Source organism: Saimiri boliviensis, chromosome 1 (assembly GCF_048565385.1).
Source record: "Saimiri boliviensis isolate mSaiBol1 chromosome 1, mSaiBol1.pri, whole genome shotgun sequence".
Classification (NCBI taxonomy): Eukaryota; Metazoa; Chordata; class Mammalia; order Primates; family Cebidae; genus Saimiri; species Saimiri boliviensis.
In genome coordinates this window covers 121,417,179-121,436,693 of record NC_133449.1, presented here as the reverse complement: position 1 = coordinate 121,436,693, position 19,515 = coordinate 121,417,179, and the positions used below count along the sequence as shown (strand labels likewise).

General features: G+C 39.5%; 1 protein-coding gene across 2 annotated transcripts in view; it reads left to right on the top strand.

The window, feature by feature from the left end:
* The window catches only part of CYLD (CYLD lysine 63 deubiquitinase), a 56,716-nt gene extending 42,035 nt beyond the window's left edge, over positions 1–14,681 (top strand). For both annotated transcript variants that reach the window (XM_003937264.4, XM_039480380.2), the window contains exons 13-18: positions 283–349; positions 4,101–4,233; positions 5,316–5,424; positions 6,217–6,335; positions 6,894–7,110; positions 9,021–14,681. In XM_003937264.4, coding sequence (XP_003937313.1) covers positions 283–349; positions 4,101–4,233; positions 5,316–5,424; positions 6,217–6,335; positions 6,894–7,110; positions 9,021–9,205 — 830 coding nt within the window. In that variant the 3' untranslated portion in view covers positions 9,206–14,681. The remainder of the gene's footprint in view (positions 1–282; positions 350–4,100; positions 4,234–5,315; positions 5,425–6,216; positions 6,336–6,893; positions 7,111–9,020) is intronic.
* Positions 14,682–19,515: the final 4,834 nt, after the last annotated feature.

Sequence of the window (19,515 nt, the reverse complement as noted above, 5' to 3'; positions counted from 1 at the left end):
CCCCCCAAAAGAAATAACAGCTATTTCATTATATGTGATCTATTATACCCTTTCAAATACAATAAAGTCATGACAAAATTGAAACATAATACTTGATCATAACTTTTAAATGTCTTTTATGTTTTTCCTTTGTCAGGAAAACTTGAAAACTATACTTTTAATTGAAATAATATTAGATGAATGAAATTGAATTCAGTATTAAAATATGACTGTTAGAAATTAAAAATAAAATGATTTAAAAATGTTGCCTGTGACTTATTTGATTTTTAAATTTTCTCCTAGATCCTGAGGAATTCTTGAATATCCTGTTTCATCATATTTTAAGGGTAGAACCATTGCTAAAAATAAGGTAACCTTTAAATTGTTCTAGAAGCACTGGAAAATAGACAATTCTCATTTCTATTGCCATTATTTAACAGATATGAATTCCAGAATGATTTCTTAATATTGTATTTGTTTAGGGCTCTTAATAGGCTAGTGGAATATCATGCAAGTTATTTTATTTATTGTCCTCACAGAGTACCATACTTTACTTGAAGAACAAATCCAATGTAAATTTGTACTATAATTTTTAACCCTAGTGATAAGTATTATTGAAAATCATTTTCCTATGAAACTGTGTAATATATATATATATTCATAATTTCAATTAACGAAGCTTTTAAGAAAAAAATCTCATTCTAAATTAAACACTTCAAGAATACTTTTTTTTGTGTGTGGACTCATCACTCAAAAAATTACTTTAATCTTAAATTAGCTTTCCTGTTCTTTGTTGTATAACTTCGCCTCCCCTCCCCACTCACCATGTTGAATGAAAGCCTTGTTTAATGTAGTAAAGTTCTTAACAAAATGTTCTAAATGACTCAACTTTCCAGATAGTTTGAATGTTTTCAGTCTAAACAGTGGACCTTTTTACATTTTAGCTTGGGTCTCTCTGTTAAGAATCTTAGTAATATCCTATATACTTTCCTAAAAGCTAAACATAGATAAGTACTCTTCCTCATTTCTGTGTCTTAAAGGGATGTTGTTTGATGCTATTGTTGAATTGATGGATGGGGACAAGAGAGGGCTGATGGAAGGTGCCATTACTATGGTTTGATATTGTTTGGGAAGTGCTGATGAATGAAATGAGACATAATACATAACCATCAAGAGCTCATATTATCTGCCCATAGATGATAATAGCTGTATGTACACCTAAAAATCGTAGAGAACTGCCTAAAAATTACTATAATTAGCAAAAGAATTCATAATTTGTCTATGTAAAATAACCATGGAAAAATCAATGGCATTTCCATATACCTTCAAGCAAATATGAAAAAATAATTTCATACTTCATGAAAGTATAAAATACCAAGAAATCAATTTTATTGAGATAAGATTTTTTTAAAGACTTATACAGAGCTAAAGGGGATTTGATTAATTAGTGAGAAAGATTGTGTTCTGGGTAGGACAATTAAATAATTTAAAATTATTACATAATTTGCACACAAGCAAGATCTTAACATACTTTAAGAAAGTGGTTTTAGAGTTCTGTACAAAATGGAAGTGGACAAAAATCTTGAAGAATGCTTTTAAAATAGATTTCTATTATAAGCTACGAAGGCAAAGCATAGACTAAAATAGTGTGTGATACTAGCATAAGATTAGAAATATGGATCAATGGGACCAAACAGAAAGCTCAGAAATAGAACTAACTGTATGTAGCATTTCAGTGTCTCATAAGTCAGCTTCTTGAACACAAATGAGAAAGGAAATATATGTTTAATACATGATGCAGGAAACCTAGCAGGCACTTTGGGAGAAGAAAGTCAATTCGGTTTTTCATTTTAAAGGGATAAATTTCAGATGCCTTGAACAGTTTGTTTTCATCCTTTATCGCCCCCTTTCTAGCCCACACACCTAAGGAATGTAATACATGCCCAGTAATAACATAGGTTGAATACTGCAGTGATCCTCAGAGTGGGTAAGGAGGGATCAAGGCATCTCTGAATATATCTCAGAGTCTGAATGCCTTGTGGGACTTGAAAGGGCCCTGGGAAGTTCTTACACCCCCTTGAACTGTACACTGTCCCCTTCACCTCTGCAAACAATCTCTTCATATTGAGAATCACCTTTTTATAGTTTATAAATATTCTAAGCTGGCTCTTTTTCAAGAGTAATTCTTCCCCTCCACTAGCATTTCTTTTTGACAGAGAGAGAAAGAGTCAGCAACAAATAGTCATGCAACAAATAGGATGAGCATCTAAAAAATGTAAAAAATTAAACAATCTAAAAGAGACTACATGATGTTCTTAAATGATTGAAGAGACAAAAGAACTAGATGCCAATGGAAGGTAAAACAGGTTTGATAAACAGAATCAAATAAAGACAGAATCTCCAGAAATAGAAACTATATCAGGATGTTACCTCATTGATGCAGTGTGCACAGCTGAAGAGAGAATTGCTCATTTGGAAGACAGAGCTGAAGAAAGTTCCCAGAATGTTGTCTAAAGGAATAAAGAGTTAGAAAACAAGAAAAAGAGGATAAGAGACATGGAAGATGGATTCTAACTAGAGTTCCACAAGGAGATACTAAAGAGAATAGGAAAAAGGCAATATTTCAACAGATAACAGCTGAAGAATTTTCAGAATTTTTGATAGACTGAAATTCTAATAATAACAATATTCAGAATTTCTGAGCAGGGAGAACCAGGACTAAATTACCATTCAAGACTTATTACAGGATATACTTTAGTAAAACAAAACTGAGTTTAGAATAAAGGAGTGGGATGCAAGAAACAGGGAAGAGCCAAGAAATTAGTAAATTGTCTTCTCTATCCTAATTTCTGCCTCCCTTCTCTCAGCATTTGCCACATAGTGCTTCCTTCAACCACCAGCCCTCCTCCCCTGCTGCCATGATTATGATTACAGTTACTGACCTCTACTACTTCCTGGTTTCTTAGTCTTCTCTCTCTCTCTCTCTCTCTCTCTCTCTCTCTCTCTCTCTCTCTCTCTCTCTCTCCCTAGAAACTGTTAATTTTCTATGCTTTTTGGCTTTCACAGAAAAATTCTGGTCTTTTGTCATAGTCATCAACAACTGATTAAAACACTGGTATAGCATAGCCTTCAGGTTTTTTGCTTATCCTCTGTATTTGTTGTGGGTCTCAAAAATTTCCTGTTTTGTTATCAATTAAGTTTTCTTTATTTGGGGACATGCGTCGCTTTGGAAAGCTGAAGATTTCGCAGGCTGGTTTCTGAATAGCGAGATTTCTTTTTTATAATGAAAATGATGTTAATATTTACCCCTAAAAATCTTAAAATCTAGAAATAGGTTTAGATGTAAACTGTCTGACTCTCTATCTAGAAATTCTGCTGAAAATTTAAATAGTAAACTTAAGGATTATTAGTCCTTCTGGTAGAGTTAGTCCTAAAGACTAATGACATGCTATAGTAAAATATTTAGAAGGAAAATGTTCAAAACAGAAGAGGAACACTGTGATTAGCATATGGTAGATGCTTAGTTGGTATGTGTTGAATAAACGAGCGACCATCAGACAGCATGCTTTAGCAGAAAGCATGGTAAGCGGTGGTTAGAGCCCCTGGGCTCTATACCCAGTTCTGCTTTTGACTTGCTGAGAAGTCATTCTCCTTCCTTAGATCTCAGCACCTTCATTTTGGAAATGAAAAGTTTGGTCTAGAAGGTCTGCTAAGGGTCTGTCATATCCGGGCATCTAAGAATTTATTTTCAAGCATTAAATGCAGTTTGCAGCTTTCTAGATTTGGGCAGTGAAGTTGCACTTGTGATTTAGCTTTTGGTTAGTTCTGTTCACATAGTGCTTCTTGATTGGGGTTACTGGAGTTAGAAAATTCTGTTATTTTTTCCTAATCACTAAGAGAACTTTACAATCTAAAAACTAAACAAAATAAATCATTTATAAGGTCTTGTACTTTAGCAAATTTAATTATTTTATCCAAATCATTTATTTCCCTCTGTTCTGACTATCCAAAGCTACACGATCAATTTCATGGTTTTCTGTTCTCAGATACTGCTGGGACATTTTGATTTAAGCATTTAATAAATAGATTATATGTGTTTTTTTTTCTCTGCATGTTTTTAGATCAGCAGGTCAAAAGGTACAAGATTGTTACTTCTATCAAATTTTTATGGAAAAAAATGAGAAGGTTGGAGTTCCCACAATTCAGCAGTTGTTAGAATGGTCATTTATTAACAGTAATCTGAAATTTGCAGAGGTTAGTGATACTTATGGTATTTTTTATGAAAGTCTGTGAGAGTCTTAAGACTTGGTAGATTCAATATCTCTTGATTTTATCTAGCTGAGAACAGTTTGAAACACAAACTGTTAAGAAACACAGATTTTTAAAAGTGTGCCGTGTTTCAACTTTGCCTTTATGGAAAATGTCTTAGAATTAACATTGAATTTTCTGGATTTTTGGTGCCAAAGAAAACACCAAGCTTATTTGCAGAACTTGAAAACTTTTCAGTAGTTTTTTTTTTGTTTTGTTTTTTGAGATGGAGTTTTGCTCTTGTTGCCCAGGCTGGAGTGCAATGGCACAATCTCAGCTCACCGCAACCTCTGGCTCCTGGGTTCAAGCGATTCTCCTGCCTCAGCCTCCTAAGTAGCTGGAATTACAGGCATATACCACCACTCCTGGCCACTTTTAGGCAGTTTAAAGTAAAAGGAAGATGTATGTTTTTAAAAATGCCATTTTACCCAAGCATATTATCCAAATATATCAAAATATAATGTTTACTTTTCCCTCTTCATCAAGATTCAAAATGTCAAACATTCATTTATATTTATTAATGACCAAGTGATAGAAATTATTCTTTTATTGTCTGAGAATCTTCATAATTTTAATAGTATATGCTTGTGGTTTATTTTTATTGTATTCATTTCTGAAGGCATGTTTTGGTAAAACCTTAACAGCCACAGTTATTTTTTTGTTGAAATATAATGAGTAGTGCCCTTCTGTGATGACATTTTCTGTATTATATTTGCAAAAACAATCTTTCCAAAATATTTAATAAGTATAAACCCAAATAAAATGCCATTATTTTCTTTGAGACCCAAGATGATTGAACTCTGTGACTTCCAGGTGCTGGTATGTCCCTGCGATCATGAGCCACCTGAAGACTTGTGGCTTGTTGGTGTCCTGTGTCCACAGCCTGTGGTCACATGTGGGTCCTGTTTTATAGGACACCAATATTAAGGCAGAACTTACTGTTCTGACAGCCATTACTATTTTGGTTTCATAAGGAAAAGTTTTTTTTTTTAACACTTTGATTCTAAAAATATCTGTCTTTTTTATAGGCACCATCATGTCTGATTATTCAGATGCCTCGATTTGGAAAAGACTTTAAACTATTTAAAAAAATTTTTCCTTCTCTGGAATTAAATATAACAGACTTACTTGAAGACAGTAAGTATGAGATTTTTAAAATTTGTTTTGTTGGTTTTATGGAAATTGTCATAATTCCCATCAGTTGTGGGTTAGAATCTAACTGGACACAGTGGTTCTCAAGGCAATCCAGTATCTGAAGAGCCTGGAAATATGAAACCAGTCATTTTATTTCTCAGAGTTTATTCTGAGAAAATAGAAATGAAAATACATATTTGATATGGAGATATACTTATTATCATATGATTAAGAAATTAGAAACACCTTGAATGTTAACCAGAGGAGAGTAGTTAAATGAGTGGGTGTATCTGTACAATTAAATTACTGCCATTAAAATTCATGGTTTTAAAGACCAATGTGTATGAAAATGGTCATGGTGTAATATTAAGTGGAAAGGTAAGTACGTTAATATGTTCTACAAAAGGGGCCATATATATATATACACACACACACATATATACTTATGTAAATATTCAGATGTGAAAGTATTAGAGAAAATTCACAATCAGATTAACAGTGGTTATCTCCTGCCAACTGAAATTGTAGATGTTTTTAGTTTCCTTCTTTATTACTTTCTTGTATCTTTTAATTTTCATCAATGGGCATTTGATAAGAAGGGAAAAACACTCTAGGTGACACTATTTAGAAAAATTATTTGGTCCAAGAAAACATTTTTAAAGATATTTCAAATACCAACTGAGAGCTTAAGTGGATGGAAGAAGAAGAGACTTTTTTGAAGCCATGAGCATTGTCCTTTTTAAAACCTAACTTTTCTTAGCCTTCTTAACTCCCCTCCCACTCCCCACATTTCAGCTCCCAGGCAGTGCCGGATATGTGGAGGGCTTGCAATGTACGAGTGTAGAGAATGCTATGATGATCCGGACATCTCAGCTGGAAAAATCAAGCAGTTTTGTAAAACCTGCAACACTCAAGTGAGTTTCCCTTCACTTAATGGATGAACTTTTGTTGAACAATAACTTATTTTTAGTTGAAAACAGATCGCTGGTTTTGGAAAGTTTTTAAAATCATAATTAACTTAAAAATTCACAATAAAACGGTATTGCTTTTGCCTCTTCTATTTACTTGAGAGCTGTTGGTGAAGTACTTGGTTGCTACAAATAGGGACGTATTTAATAAGAGTAAGGAAGTCAATTCACTGGACACATTGAGTTTCACTCATTAATGATGTTTTTTTTTTTTTTTTTTTTTTTTTTTTTTTTTTAAGCTGGAGTCTTGCTCTGATGCCCAGGCTGGACTGCAGTGGTGCAAGATCTTGGCTCACTGCAACCTTTGCCTTCCGGGTTCAAGCGATTCTCCTGCCTCAGCTTCCCGAGTAGCTGGGATTATAGGTGACTGCCACCATACCCGGCTAATTTTTGTATTTTTCATAGAGACGGGGTTTTACCATCTCAGCCAGGCTGGTCTTGAACTCCTGACCTCATAATCCACCCTCCTTAGCCTAATGACATTCTTTTCATGGTCCATTTTAGGTCCACCTTCATCCCAAGAGGCTGAATCATAAATATAACCCAGTGTCACTTCCCAAAGACTTACCTGACTGGGACTGGAGACACGGCTGCATCCCTTGCCAGAATATGGAGTTATTTGCTGTTCTCTGCATAGAAACGAGCCACTATGTTGCTTTTGTGAAGTATGGGAAGGACGACTCTGCCTGGCTCTTCTTTGACAGCATGGCCGATCGTGATGGTACTGAAAATGCCTTTCTTCTGTATGTGGCACAGGGTTCTGGTTTGTAGTGGGACAGTTCATAGTGAGAGCACCTGCTTTGAGTGATATGATATTTTCTGAGAAAATCCTTTCAGGATTATTTTGGTGACAGTCTTAAATCTTGGATTGCATTAACAACCTTGCTAGCTGAACTAAAGAATAATATGTTGTGCGTGTGTGTGTGTGCGTGTGTGTGTTTTCTTTTTTGAGATGAAGTCTTGCTCTGTCACCCAGGTTGGAGTGCAGTGGCATGATCTTGGCTCACTGCAGCCTCTGCCTCCCAGGTTCAAGCAATTCTCTCACCTCAGCCTCCCGAATAGCTGGGACTACAGGAACACGCCACCATGCTCGGCTAATTTTTGTAATTTTAGTAGAGATGGAGTTTTGTCATATTGCCCAGGCTGGCCTCAAACTCCTGAAAGTGATTCACCCTCCTTGGCCTCCCACAGTGCTGCGATTACAAGAGGAGCCCTGCGCCCAGCCTCATATTGCTGTGATTTTTTGACACGCGTATGCTCTTTTTTAAAAAAAAAAGAATCATAAAATCCTTACTTCAGGCCTGAGGGAACTTACTTCCAGCTTCGTTGTCTTCTTTCAGGCCCGTCTCATTTTTGTAGGTACCTTGGTAGCTGTTCATTGAGCACCATTCAGTCATTCTACCTAAATCCTGGCAAGATGAGAATTATTCCTGGCTTTCTCTTATTAAAGCTGAGGTTAAGGTGCCTGAGGTCATATAGTTTGTGTTTAACTCAGTCTTTCTGATCTCAGTGCTTATGTTTTTTGTACTAAACCATGTTGTCTTCCAATTGCCAAAAGCCGAGAGCAGAGGGAAACATCCTCTTTAAACAAGTAAAGCCTATTCCGTGTGTTGTACGTTTCTCCCTGAAGTGGGGAATAGGCTGCACTTGCCAGGCCATTTTCTAGGATGCTTAATCATGATGTAACTAATGTGTAATGAATACCAGGAACAATCGTGGGCTTCAGGTAAGAAACGGTTGTTAAAGCAGCCCTACCTCGACCCATAAGGAGTTTGCAGGTTAAGACCAGGCCTAGGCAAGGTTGCGAGGTGTGCCTATCATGTTCCGCCATTCGTACACCCTGTTTCTCCTTTAGCTGTGCTCTCAGGTCCATCTCCCGTGGTCTTCTGGTGCAGCCTTCCAGTAGCCTCAGACATTCCCTGTGACAGCCTCTTGAACAGAGGCCTAGGCCCCAGACCAGGAGCTCTCCACCTTTTCAGTTCTCTGATGCTTGAGGGATACATCCCAGCCCCATCTAATGTGCCCACAACCCAGTTAGTGTTTGCATTGAACAGCGTAACACAACAGCAGAGGTTTGGAAAAGCTACTCAGCTAACCCAGAGGAGCCTTTCCTGGAATCTCTGAAGCCACACCCCAGATCACCTTCATCGGGGACTAACGACGTGGCTAACAAACTGTTAGAGTTGTGTAGGGATAGTGTTTAAAATGTAGGGAGCTATACTAGCGTTCATTTTACTAGATCTGTTCCAAGTTGGACAGTCTCATCGTGAAGTGTGCTGGTGGCCTGTGACTGGGAGGAAATGAAAGGTGAAGAACAGTGTTGTCTACCAATGTATTGATAATATGATTTCCTGAGTGACTACAGAGAGAAGCCTGGAACGTAGGTTTGGGGCTTATCTCAGAATGTGTGTCCTTTTACCAGTTTTATTCACTGTTGGCTCCAGAATTCTTTCAGAAACCAAGAAAAGAGAGTACATCAATAGTTAAAGGAAGCTTTCACTTCCAGAAATTAGAAGTAAAATAGAGGCTTTTGGAGCCTGAAATTAGCCTTTTTGAAACGATAGGATTGTAAAATCATTGGCAAAAGAGTTTAGAACTTGACTGCCCTAAAAAGAGTTCTTTGCACCATAGGTGGTCAGAATGGCTTCAACATTCCTCAAGTCACCCCATGCCCAGAAGTAGGAGAGTACCTGAAGATGTCTCTGGAAGACCTGCATTCTTTGGACTCCAGAAGAATCCAAGGCTGTGCACGAAGACTGCTTTGTGATGCGTATATGTGCATGTACCAGAGTCCAACAATGAGTTTGTACAAATAACTGGGGTCATCAGGAGAGGTGAAGAAACTGAAGGCAGTCTTAACGTTGGATCTTATTTGAGCTGGCAGTCTGTTCCACGTCCATTGCCGGCAATGGATGTCTCTGTGGTGATGATCCTTCAGAAAAGGATGCCTGTGTTTAAAAACAAATTGCTTTTGTGTTCCTGAAGTATTTCATAAGAAGCATTTTGCACTCTAGAAAGTATGTTTGTGTTGGTTTTTTAAGAAGTCTAAACGAAGTTATTAATACCTGAAGCTTTAAGTTAAGTGCATTGATCATATGATATTTTTGGAAGCATACAATTTTAATTGTGAAAGTTTAAAGCCTCTTTTAGTCCATTGAGAATGTAAATAAATGTGTCTTCTTTATGGACCAAGGATATGAAATCATTTTTCCTTTGTAGCTAACGGTTGCCTTGAGGAAGAAATAATTTGGTTTTATTAAGAATCTACTCTCAAGCCAGTTATTAAAGGTGTACTGAGTTTGATTTGTTAATCCTTTCTATATACTGCTGATCCTTGCATGTCTACAATCTGCTCAGTTTTTCTGTGTTTCTGCAATAGTGGTCAGAAAAATACTTAAATTCCCTTAATGCTGTTGTTTTCTATTTGTTCTGGTTTTGAGATAAATGAGTGATTCTGTCCCCAAATGTCCATTTTTCAAGTGATTTTTCTGGAGGATTAGGGTATTCAGCAGTTGAAGCTCTTCATTCATAGTAGTTACTATCAGCGAACAGGTTTTTTTTTTTAAGGCTTTTAACTATTAATATTTTATGGAATGGGGCATAGTAAATTGATAAAAGAACTAGAGTGATAAGTAAATAAGATAGTCCTATACAAACATACAGTCGCTAAGAAAATGAATTTGGCATATAGAATTACTCTTTAAAATTTCCCTGAAGAGATGGATATTTAAACTTCTGTTATTTTAGACAAGATTGTCCAGAACTTAGGTTCGATCTGTCAGCCAGTAATCCCATTACATTCAGTGTGATGTCACTTGAGATAATGAATCAGATATGTCATCGAAATGTTAGCAGCAGCTTCATCCTCCTTCTGATTAAGTGGCAATGGGATGTTTTGTTTAATAATAGCCATAGTGTGTGTAGACCACAGTGGATGTTGTAGACCAGGACCGTAGATTATACATGTCCTTGCTGTGGGATGTGCATTCTCTCAGTGTTGTTTTGTAGTATCTGTTTTGTAGTATCTCTAAGTGTCGTTTTGTCTTTCTGGAATGACTTTCTAACTGTGCAGAAAGGCAGAAAAGTTGTCATATGTGTATGACATATGACTTTGTAAAATAATGTGAAAAAAAGTGGAAAGAATCTTTACATACCCTGCAGTTACTTTTTTAAAGGCACTTTTATTCTTCAGTTTTATCATTCCATTTTGCAAATATCTACTAGCTTTATAAACTACAATAAGGTACAAAAACTCATCTTGTAATTTTTTCATTTTTGAAATGAAAAAGTACATATATTTTGCACAAGGTTTTGTACTGCTAAGTGCTTGGTTGGGGTGGTGAGATGATGATTAGATCAGGGGTGAGGCTGAGGGACTCCGGGTTTAGGGCTAGTCCTGCCTCCATCTCCCTTGGGTAAAATGAAGGGTGTGGGGTATAATTCACATAAGGCCTTTTCTAGCTCTGACCACCCAGAAGTCCAGTCACGCTGTAATAAATATGTGTTGAATGAAGAAATGGATGAATGAGCTTGTCAATGTGATTTTTAAAAACTTGTCTACCTGGAGGAATGATTAGGAATCTAAATGGGGCCAGCCCTCGACATCTGCAGGTTTCTCATCCATGGATTCAACCAACTGCAAATGGAAAATATTACTTAAAAAAAAGGAGGGTTGCATCTCTATTGAACATGTACAGATTTTTTTCTTGTCATTATTCTCTGAACAATACAAGAACTCTTTACGTAGCATATACATTTATTAGGTATTATAAGTAATGTAGAGATGATTTCATTAAAATATACAGGAGGATGTGTCAATTATATGCAAATTTTGTTCCATTTCATATAAGGGACTTGAGCATCTTCAGATGTTGGTATCTGCAGGGATCCTTGAACCAAAACCCTTCAGATACTGAGGGCTGGCTTGGTAAGACTGGATTTAACAGTTAAAATTTAAAAAAGGAGAAACAAGACAGTTCCTTTTCCGTAGAAATTAAAATGCAAGGTGAGGAATCTCTGCTACCCAGGCTGTCATGGTAGAGGACTTGAAGAAAACCTGTTTGGATGTACACCTGGTTTCAAAACTCAGGTGTGGGGACTGTCTTAAATGGGAGGGCCTCATCCGTAAATGATTTCTGATGACGTCTTCTTCAGGTGGAGCTTGATGTCCTTTTAATGTTACTTGGGGAGGGAGTTCTTATCAAGGGATGCCAAGGCCAGCTCTGGTGGTTCCTGGGGAGGCTGGGTTCTTCCCTGCTTCTGCGTGTCGTGGGGCAGCAGGAAGGTTTCTCCCTCACGTGTCTGTCCTGGCTCCTTCTGGGTAGCCCCTCCTGTTCTGCACTTGACAAATCAGAGCCTGATTTGTCAAGAGGGGCATAGTTTGGGCTGGGCTGCATGGTGCGAGGGCCAGTGTGCCTGCTGGCTATTTAATTTTTGGCCTTAGGTTTTCTTTAATATTTTCCTGTTGGCTTCTTAAAGGTTTTGGTTATCTTTTTTTTCCTTATCTACAATCAAGATGACAATGTAATCAAATCATCTCATTTATAACATGGTTCATGATTCATAACTATGAGTAGAAAATATGTCATGTTCCCCAACTCCAGATAAATGTGTGTGTGTGTGTTTGTGTGTGTGTATGTGTGAGAGGGAGAGAATGGGGAAGGAGAGCAATGTTATTATATATAGAGAGGCTAAATGTGTTCCATCCCTCACTATCAGCTTTATAAAGGAGTTTGACTCCATCCACGAAAGAATGTTTTGTAAGACTAGGAAAACACATTGAAAACTAGGAAAAACTGCAAGAAAAATCAACTTACTATGTCGTTCCCATTGTTAAGGATTTTTTCCTTAGGATAATTCAGGATTTTAAAAAATTTATATTTGTAAAACGGCTGTAAATAAATGGCCAAGTTCTTCCTATCCTTAGGATTCTTTTTTTTTTTTTTTCTCACAGATTTTGAGAACAAGGGGAAGACCATTTATGGAAGATTAAGATTCCATAAATCTTATAGAACTGTACTGTTGCCCAAATTCTTGCTTGTTTGAATATGGCATATTCATAGACTCAGGATTCATTACCCTCTATAGCTGGATCTTGAAAATTACCCAGCCAGATAATTTCGCATCTGCTTGGATGATTGTAGACCGGGATGTGAATGGAGGATAAAGTATTAGGCCTTCGCTGAGTAACTACCGACCAAGAAGCATTTATCAGACACTTACTAGGTGCCTAGGATTGTATCAGAGGGAACATGAGACGGGTCCCTGCCCTACCTAGTTTTAATGACAGAATATCTATTAAAGGGTGCTTAGCTGAAGGGTACGGGTGACAGGTCTAGGGGAAGCTCTGGGAGGTGGTGTGGTGTGACAGAAAAAGGAGCAGACTGGGGCCAAGAGACCCGCGTTCTAGCCCTGTTCCTGTCACTTGCTTTGTATGCTTAGAAAACAGGTTGGCCTCTTGGGCTTTAGTTTCCTCCTCTACATAATGAGAGGGTTAGACTATTGAATTTTGTAGGAAAGAAATATAAATTCCTGGGTCCTAGGCCATGCCTACTGAATCCAATTGTTCTTGAAGAGGCCTAGGAGATCTGTGAGGGGAGGTTCCCCAGGGGAATCCGGTGACCAGCCAGGAGTGAAATCTGCTAACTGGAAGATCGCAAAGTTTCCTTCACTTTTTGTGATTTTGTGATCATGTAATGTTACTGTATTACTTATGTCAATGTGGGTACTTGGATGTTTATCATACTGTTTCTCTGTGTTTACATATTAATTTATGTAAGAAATGCATTTTAGTCTATGTTCCTCAACCTGCTGTTTCCTACAGGTGTTAGTAGTCGTTGAATACAAGTAAGACTTAAGAGATATTTGATGTTATTTACCTGGACATCTTCTTTCCTTTTATTTATTTAGAGGAAATTGAGATTCTAGGAGCCAAAAAAAAGTAAAAAAGAAAAAAAGAAAAGAAAACAAAATTCTTAGGCAAAGTTAAAGAAAAGAAATTACATTCTTTCTTACTATTTGCTACTTTATAATGAAAATTTTTAAATTATATGGGAAGATTTTTCTCTGGGATAACAAATCCTTGTCAGAAAGAAAGAGGTCTTTTTAAAGTAATTAAGGCCTGTAATTTAAAATAATGCCTTTCTCTAGAGGTTGGTGATGTGAATAACACATCCACAATTCTCTATTAATGAAGATAATATTTGAATTTCCCAAAGCAGGTGATGAGTTGGGGAGGAGAAAGAGATGTTAAAATGAAAACTCATGTGCAAAAGAGGAGGTGGAGGAAGAAGTAATATAAACTCCTTAAAGCAGATATGCACGGGGCCATATGAAGGCCAGGATTCTGTGGGTGTCAGGGGATTGCCCCTCTTGACAGAAACTGGGGTTTTCGACCGAGGCTTCCTTCAGGGAGTCTTGCCTTGCACTTCTCTGACCTTTCAGACCTCCTTTTGGGTAGAAGAGATGGGAGGAGGGGAGAAAGACTGTTCAACTGATTCTAAATCCTGGAGCAGCTGAAGGCTCTCTCGGGTCACAACGCAGTGCTAAAACATTAACCAGCAAGTATGGCCAAGGATAGTGAAAACATGGGAAAGAAAGACAAGACCTTCCTCCTCCCTGATCATAGCATCCATCAGTGTCTGTAGCCAGCTTACTCAAGAGCCCCGTTTGATTTCCTGGCCCTTTGCCTTGGCAGTGATGACATTTTTATTTCACTGTATTTTAAAGTCTTCATTTATTTTTATAACATGGGTTAAGGAGAAGGGCCACTAATGGAGGGAACTGTCCTTTCAAGAACCACAGCTTCCGATATAATAAGTACTTTACAAAACTGTCCACTTTAACTTAAAAAAATTCTAGTGGGATTATACTGGAGACTCAACTACCCTTGGTTTTAGTTACTAAAATGGCCTAGTACTGTGTAATTCTAATTTTAGGAAGTCTTAGCATCGGATCATAAACATTCATTAAAAGAACTCACATCCCATTTGAAACTTCCCAGGGGAGTCGGGATTCTTAGTAGATTGGTAGAAAGGGGCTCATTTTATACTGTATTTCCCACTTCTGGTATCTTGTTCAGCATTTTTTATTGTTATTTTTTTGTCTGCAGAACATCCTATATTTATGACAACATTCTTTAAGAAGGACACCATGTAGAACATCCCTTACTATCAGCTTGCTCTGATTTAGCCTTAATTTTGTTAAATTTTTTAGAGATGAATGAAGTGCTGCTGTGGAAAGAAATGTACATATACTATTTCTGTATCATTAAAAATTACATTTTTATGGTTCCTTTTTCTTGGATTTCTTTGGGGGAAGGGTTTTGGGTTATGGGAAGCCTGGCGTTGAGTTTCTACACTTTGATGAGTGTTTGTGGTAAGATTTCTTTGAGAAAATGCTATACCTGGGCACATCTCTGTTTCTTGATCCAGCCTCTGTCACCATTACAATTGCTTTAGAAAACCTCACACACCCTGTTCTGGGAGATATGCCAGTGTATGACGCTGTGTGGCTTCTTGACCTAGCCTAGTATTTCCAACCTCTGATGCTTGTTAAAGCTCAGCTGCTCCAGCCTCCGAGCCACTCCAACCAGAAGTTGTCCCCTGCTTCATTCCATCATCTATAAACATGAACCCAACACTGTTGATTAAGGAGTAGTGTGTCCCATTCTTTTTTTTTTTTTTTTGAGATGGAGTCTCGCTCTGTCACCCTGACTGGAGTGCAGTGGTGTGACCTTGGCTCACTGCAACCTACATTTCCTGGGTTCTAGCGATTCTCCTGCCTCAGCCTCCTGAGTAGCTGGACTTGCAGGCATGCGCCACCACACCTGGCTAATTTTGTGTGTGTTTTTAGTACAGAGAGGGTTTCACCATGTTGACCAGGCTGGTCTGGAACTTCTGACCCCAAGTGATCTGCTTGCCTGGGCCTCTGAAAGTGCTGAGATTACAGGGGTAAGTCACTACGCCCGACCAGTAGTGTGTCCCATTCTACCACCGCTGCCACCGAGCCAGTTCAATATTTCACTTTTCTGTAATAACCAGAGGAATGGCTGCATGACGTTCCATGGACTGAAGCTCCTACTTTGGTCTTCTTTTAGGTAACAGATAAACCTTCCTTGGAAATTCTTTGGAGTTTAAGTTTGTTTAAGTCACCTATTGTGCCAAGATAGGAAAGCTAGACTGGTCTGAGTTGGTAATACTGGTATTAACAATACGTTGAAAAACATTTTTGTTTCAGAACCCCATGGGTGGGTATACATGCTGATATCCAAACAATGTCATTCTGACATCACTGATCTTCCTTGTCAGATTCCAGGGTAGGCACACATTTTCACAGTCCCCACTCTGTGACTCTGTTTGGGTCTGTTACTGTGATGCTGACAGCATGTATACTTGTGCCCATCTGCGGAGGACAGTTAAGTGAAAACTAGTCTTTGTCAGAAGAAAGCTGGCCTGGAGGAAGGAGGAGCCACTGACGCCCCTCCCACAAGCCCCTTTCCTTGACTTCCTGAGGCATATTCTTCATCATCACCTGAAGGATGTGTGTGCACTGCCTTCGAGCAGCAGCACTTGATGCAATCCTGGTTGCATGTCAAATTCACACGGAAATTTTAAAGATGCCAACACCTGTGCACACCCCAGACCTACTGGAATCTCTGAAGATGGGGCCAGGCAGTTGGTCCTTGGCAAAGTTCTTTATATCCATCCGTTGTGCAGCCAGGACTGGGAATCAGTTGTCAGGCTGAATGGAGATTTCTGAGGGAGACGAACTCAACTCGGCATTCCCTGGTGTAACAGTTTGCCCTGGAAAAAGACAAGAGGGTTGTGGATATGAACAAGCTCCTCAGGGGAAGTAGGAAATTTGTTAGAAAGCTACCAGCTCAATCCCTTGAGGAGGAACCTAGGGAATATGTGGGGAATGTGTTCCAGAGGCAGGAGAGAAAATAAGATGAAAATTTCCCTATTTGTGAAGAGGACTTAAAGATATCCTTAGAAGGGCACGATGAAGATGCTGTTCTCTTTGTTTCAGAAATATTTCAGAGATAAGCCTCAAATGTATATATAAAAAAGAGAAAACTCATCAGGCAGATTAGGGAAGAAAGCAGGCAGGTGAGTTCTTGGGGTAGGGCTGTTTTGGGGCAAGCTTTCAAGCCTCTCTTTGCACCGAACTGTGGGCAGTCAGGTCCCTGTGAGCTGCCGGCTTCCGTAGACCGTTTGAATGCTGATTTTGTTGGAAAGCAGGTTGTTTGTGAGGTCTAAATAGAGTAATTGGGTGAGTGAAGACTGAAATGGGCATGTAAGAAAAGTGTGATTCACCCAGCAGACTGAACCTCATCACAAAAGCTCGAAGGAGATTGGCAAGTTGCACCCACTCTTTTGACTGTACCACTTTGCTAGGAGCTAATGAAAACCTTTAAATTCCGTATATGAAATCACCTTACAAATAACACACAAATCTGTTTTAACACCCAGTATGGCCTTTCCCAAAGTAAGTAGTTGGAAGTTACGCTAGGGTCTGAAGAGTTAGCGAGGAAGTTGACTGTGCCGGAATTGACTTCCTGAGCCCCTCTCCTCAAGCCCTCCCCAGCTTTAGCCAATTTTGGAAGTGACCCCTCACGCCTTGCCTTGCAGGTTCCGTTTGGTGGCAGGCAGGATGCAGTAGCCAGTAATAAATGCAGTCAGGCTTCAGGCCTTCTCATTGGCTCCAGAGAGGCAAGGCTGCTCCGGATTGCTGCACGGTGGGGCGATGGCATTGGAATATATTGTATTTTAAACAAATGTGTGTTTTGCTGGGCCTGGCCATCTCTGCAAACTTTAGACTGTTTTGTTCCGATGTATTTCTAAATGGTGCCCTGTAGGTCACTCGCTGGGCGTGGGATGGGCTGCTGTGGGTTGGAAGGACTAAGTGTAGTGTCAAGTATCTGTTCAGAGGTCACCTTCCTGAAGAGGCCTTCACAGACCGCATGAGCCAGGGCTGTGCTGGCCAATGTTTAACAACCAGCTCTTGCAGGCTGAGGGGCAACCCCGTTTGTAGCCTCTGCTGATTTGGTGGTATAAATACTCCCACCACTGCCAATTGTAGGCTACCAAAATGATACCTTTGAAGGAACGAGGGAAGAGTTATATAGTAGAATTAATATAAGTACATAACATTTCCACCATACAGATATGATAGACATAAATACCTGTGCACAAACCACAAAGGCAAACTGCAGCCCAGGAACCAAACCATCCCAGCACCTGATTTTGGGAATCACATTTGACTGGAACACAATCATGACCATTTAGCTAAGTGCAGGTTGAATATCCCTTATCTGAAATGTTTGGGACTAGAAGTGTTTCAGGTTTCCGATGTCTTTGGATTTGGGAATATTTGCAGTACTGAGGGAGCACCCCTAATTCAGAAATCCGAAATCCAAAACGCTCCAATGAGCATTTCCTTTGAGGGTCACACTGGTGCTCAAGATGTTTTGGATTTTGGAGGATTTCAGATGTTTGGATTAGGGAGCATTTCAGATTAGAGATGCTCAGTCTGTGTTATCAATGCTTTTGCACTGTAGTGGCTGAGGCAAATAGTTTTGACTGAACCCTTAAGGCTGAAACAGTCATTAGATGACCCTTTCCAGAAGCAGTTTGCTTACCCTTGAAATAGAAAATGGTAAAATGTAAAATAAAAAGGAAGTAATGAGTTTTGAGTATTTGTTACCTTTGTTTTAAATATAATTTCAGTGTAAGTTGATGCGATTTAACTTCAGTAATAGATCTACTCAAGGACTGATGAACAAAATTTCTGAAAATGTAACAATGGGTTCTCATGAGCCGTGGGTGCCAGCTGCAATTTACTTCGCCATCATCTCAAATGCACGGACTATAGGTAGTTATAGACTCCGGCATGCTTCATTTTCTCCACAGCACCGACCCCCGGCCGCAGGGCTTACTGTGGGCTCCTTGCTCTAGAGGCAGGGTTTCCCCTGATCCCTTCAGTCGTCTTTCCTTACCACCTTGATCAGTGCCTGGCACAAACCTCCCGCCACAGCCTTCTGAGTAGTTGGGATTGCAGGTGCAGGCCACCACGCCCAGGAAGCTTTCTATATTCTTGTAGAGAGGGGGCTCTCACCATGTCGTCCAGGCTGTACAGCCTTTTATTCGTAGAAGCCCCACTCTCTATCGCCAGTGTGATCAGAATTAGATCACTGTCCACATGCCTTTTGAGCAAGCACAAGACGTCTCAGTCTCCAGTTCCTCACATAATGCTTCCTCTCAGAAGTGGAGACATCGTAGAACTTCCCTCCTAGGGCTTTTACGAACTTTGAATGAAACCATGCACGAAAAGTGCTTATCACAGTGCCTGGCACCCGTAGCCCCTCAGTAGACAGCAGCCACCAGGGAGGGGCAGCAGCACGAGCAGCATTAGTACTAACATCATGAAAGCGAACTTGAGAGACAGGTTGCAAGTCTAATCAGCGTCTCTTTCCGCCTCTCGTCTCCCTCCACGATCCTATTTGAAGGCCCACTCTTGAGTCTTAGATGGTTTTGTGAGATTTGAGATTTGTTCTCAGGCATCTTGTCCTCCTGAGTGCAGCAGCGCCATCTTGTGGTCATTACGGGTTACGGCGAGGTCCTAGATCTCAGCTCCTGAACTCGGAGCCAGACCCCAGGCTCGGGAGGCAGCAGGGATTTTTGAAAGCCAACGTGCAGTCGGGGCTACGCACCAGATGACACACTACATCCAAGAGGGTTTAAGTTTCCTCTGCGTCATTTCGGGACAGCTGCTTAACGTTGGCCATTTCTGTTCGCGGCTGTCCTCTCTGCATCTGCCGCTCCCTGCGTCTCGAGCTTTCGGGCACCGTCTACAAATGGAGTTTAAAATGAGCTAGCGCCATCTACTGGGCGAATGCCGGAAGGTCGGTTGTGAGGTCCCGGAATCTGCAAAGGAATGAATGAATTGCAAATCTGGCTTTAAGCGGGGAAAGTAGGTACGTAATAGGATTCTGATGTCACCTCCATTTATTGGCGATCCTTTCTCGGTGTAAGCCTCATATCGACTGTGCTAAGTACAGCTTATTTTGTCAGGATCGCAATAGGAAAATCAACCGCACTGTCTTCAGTATTTCCCAAAGAGCGGT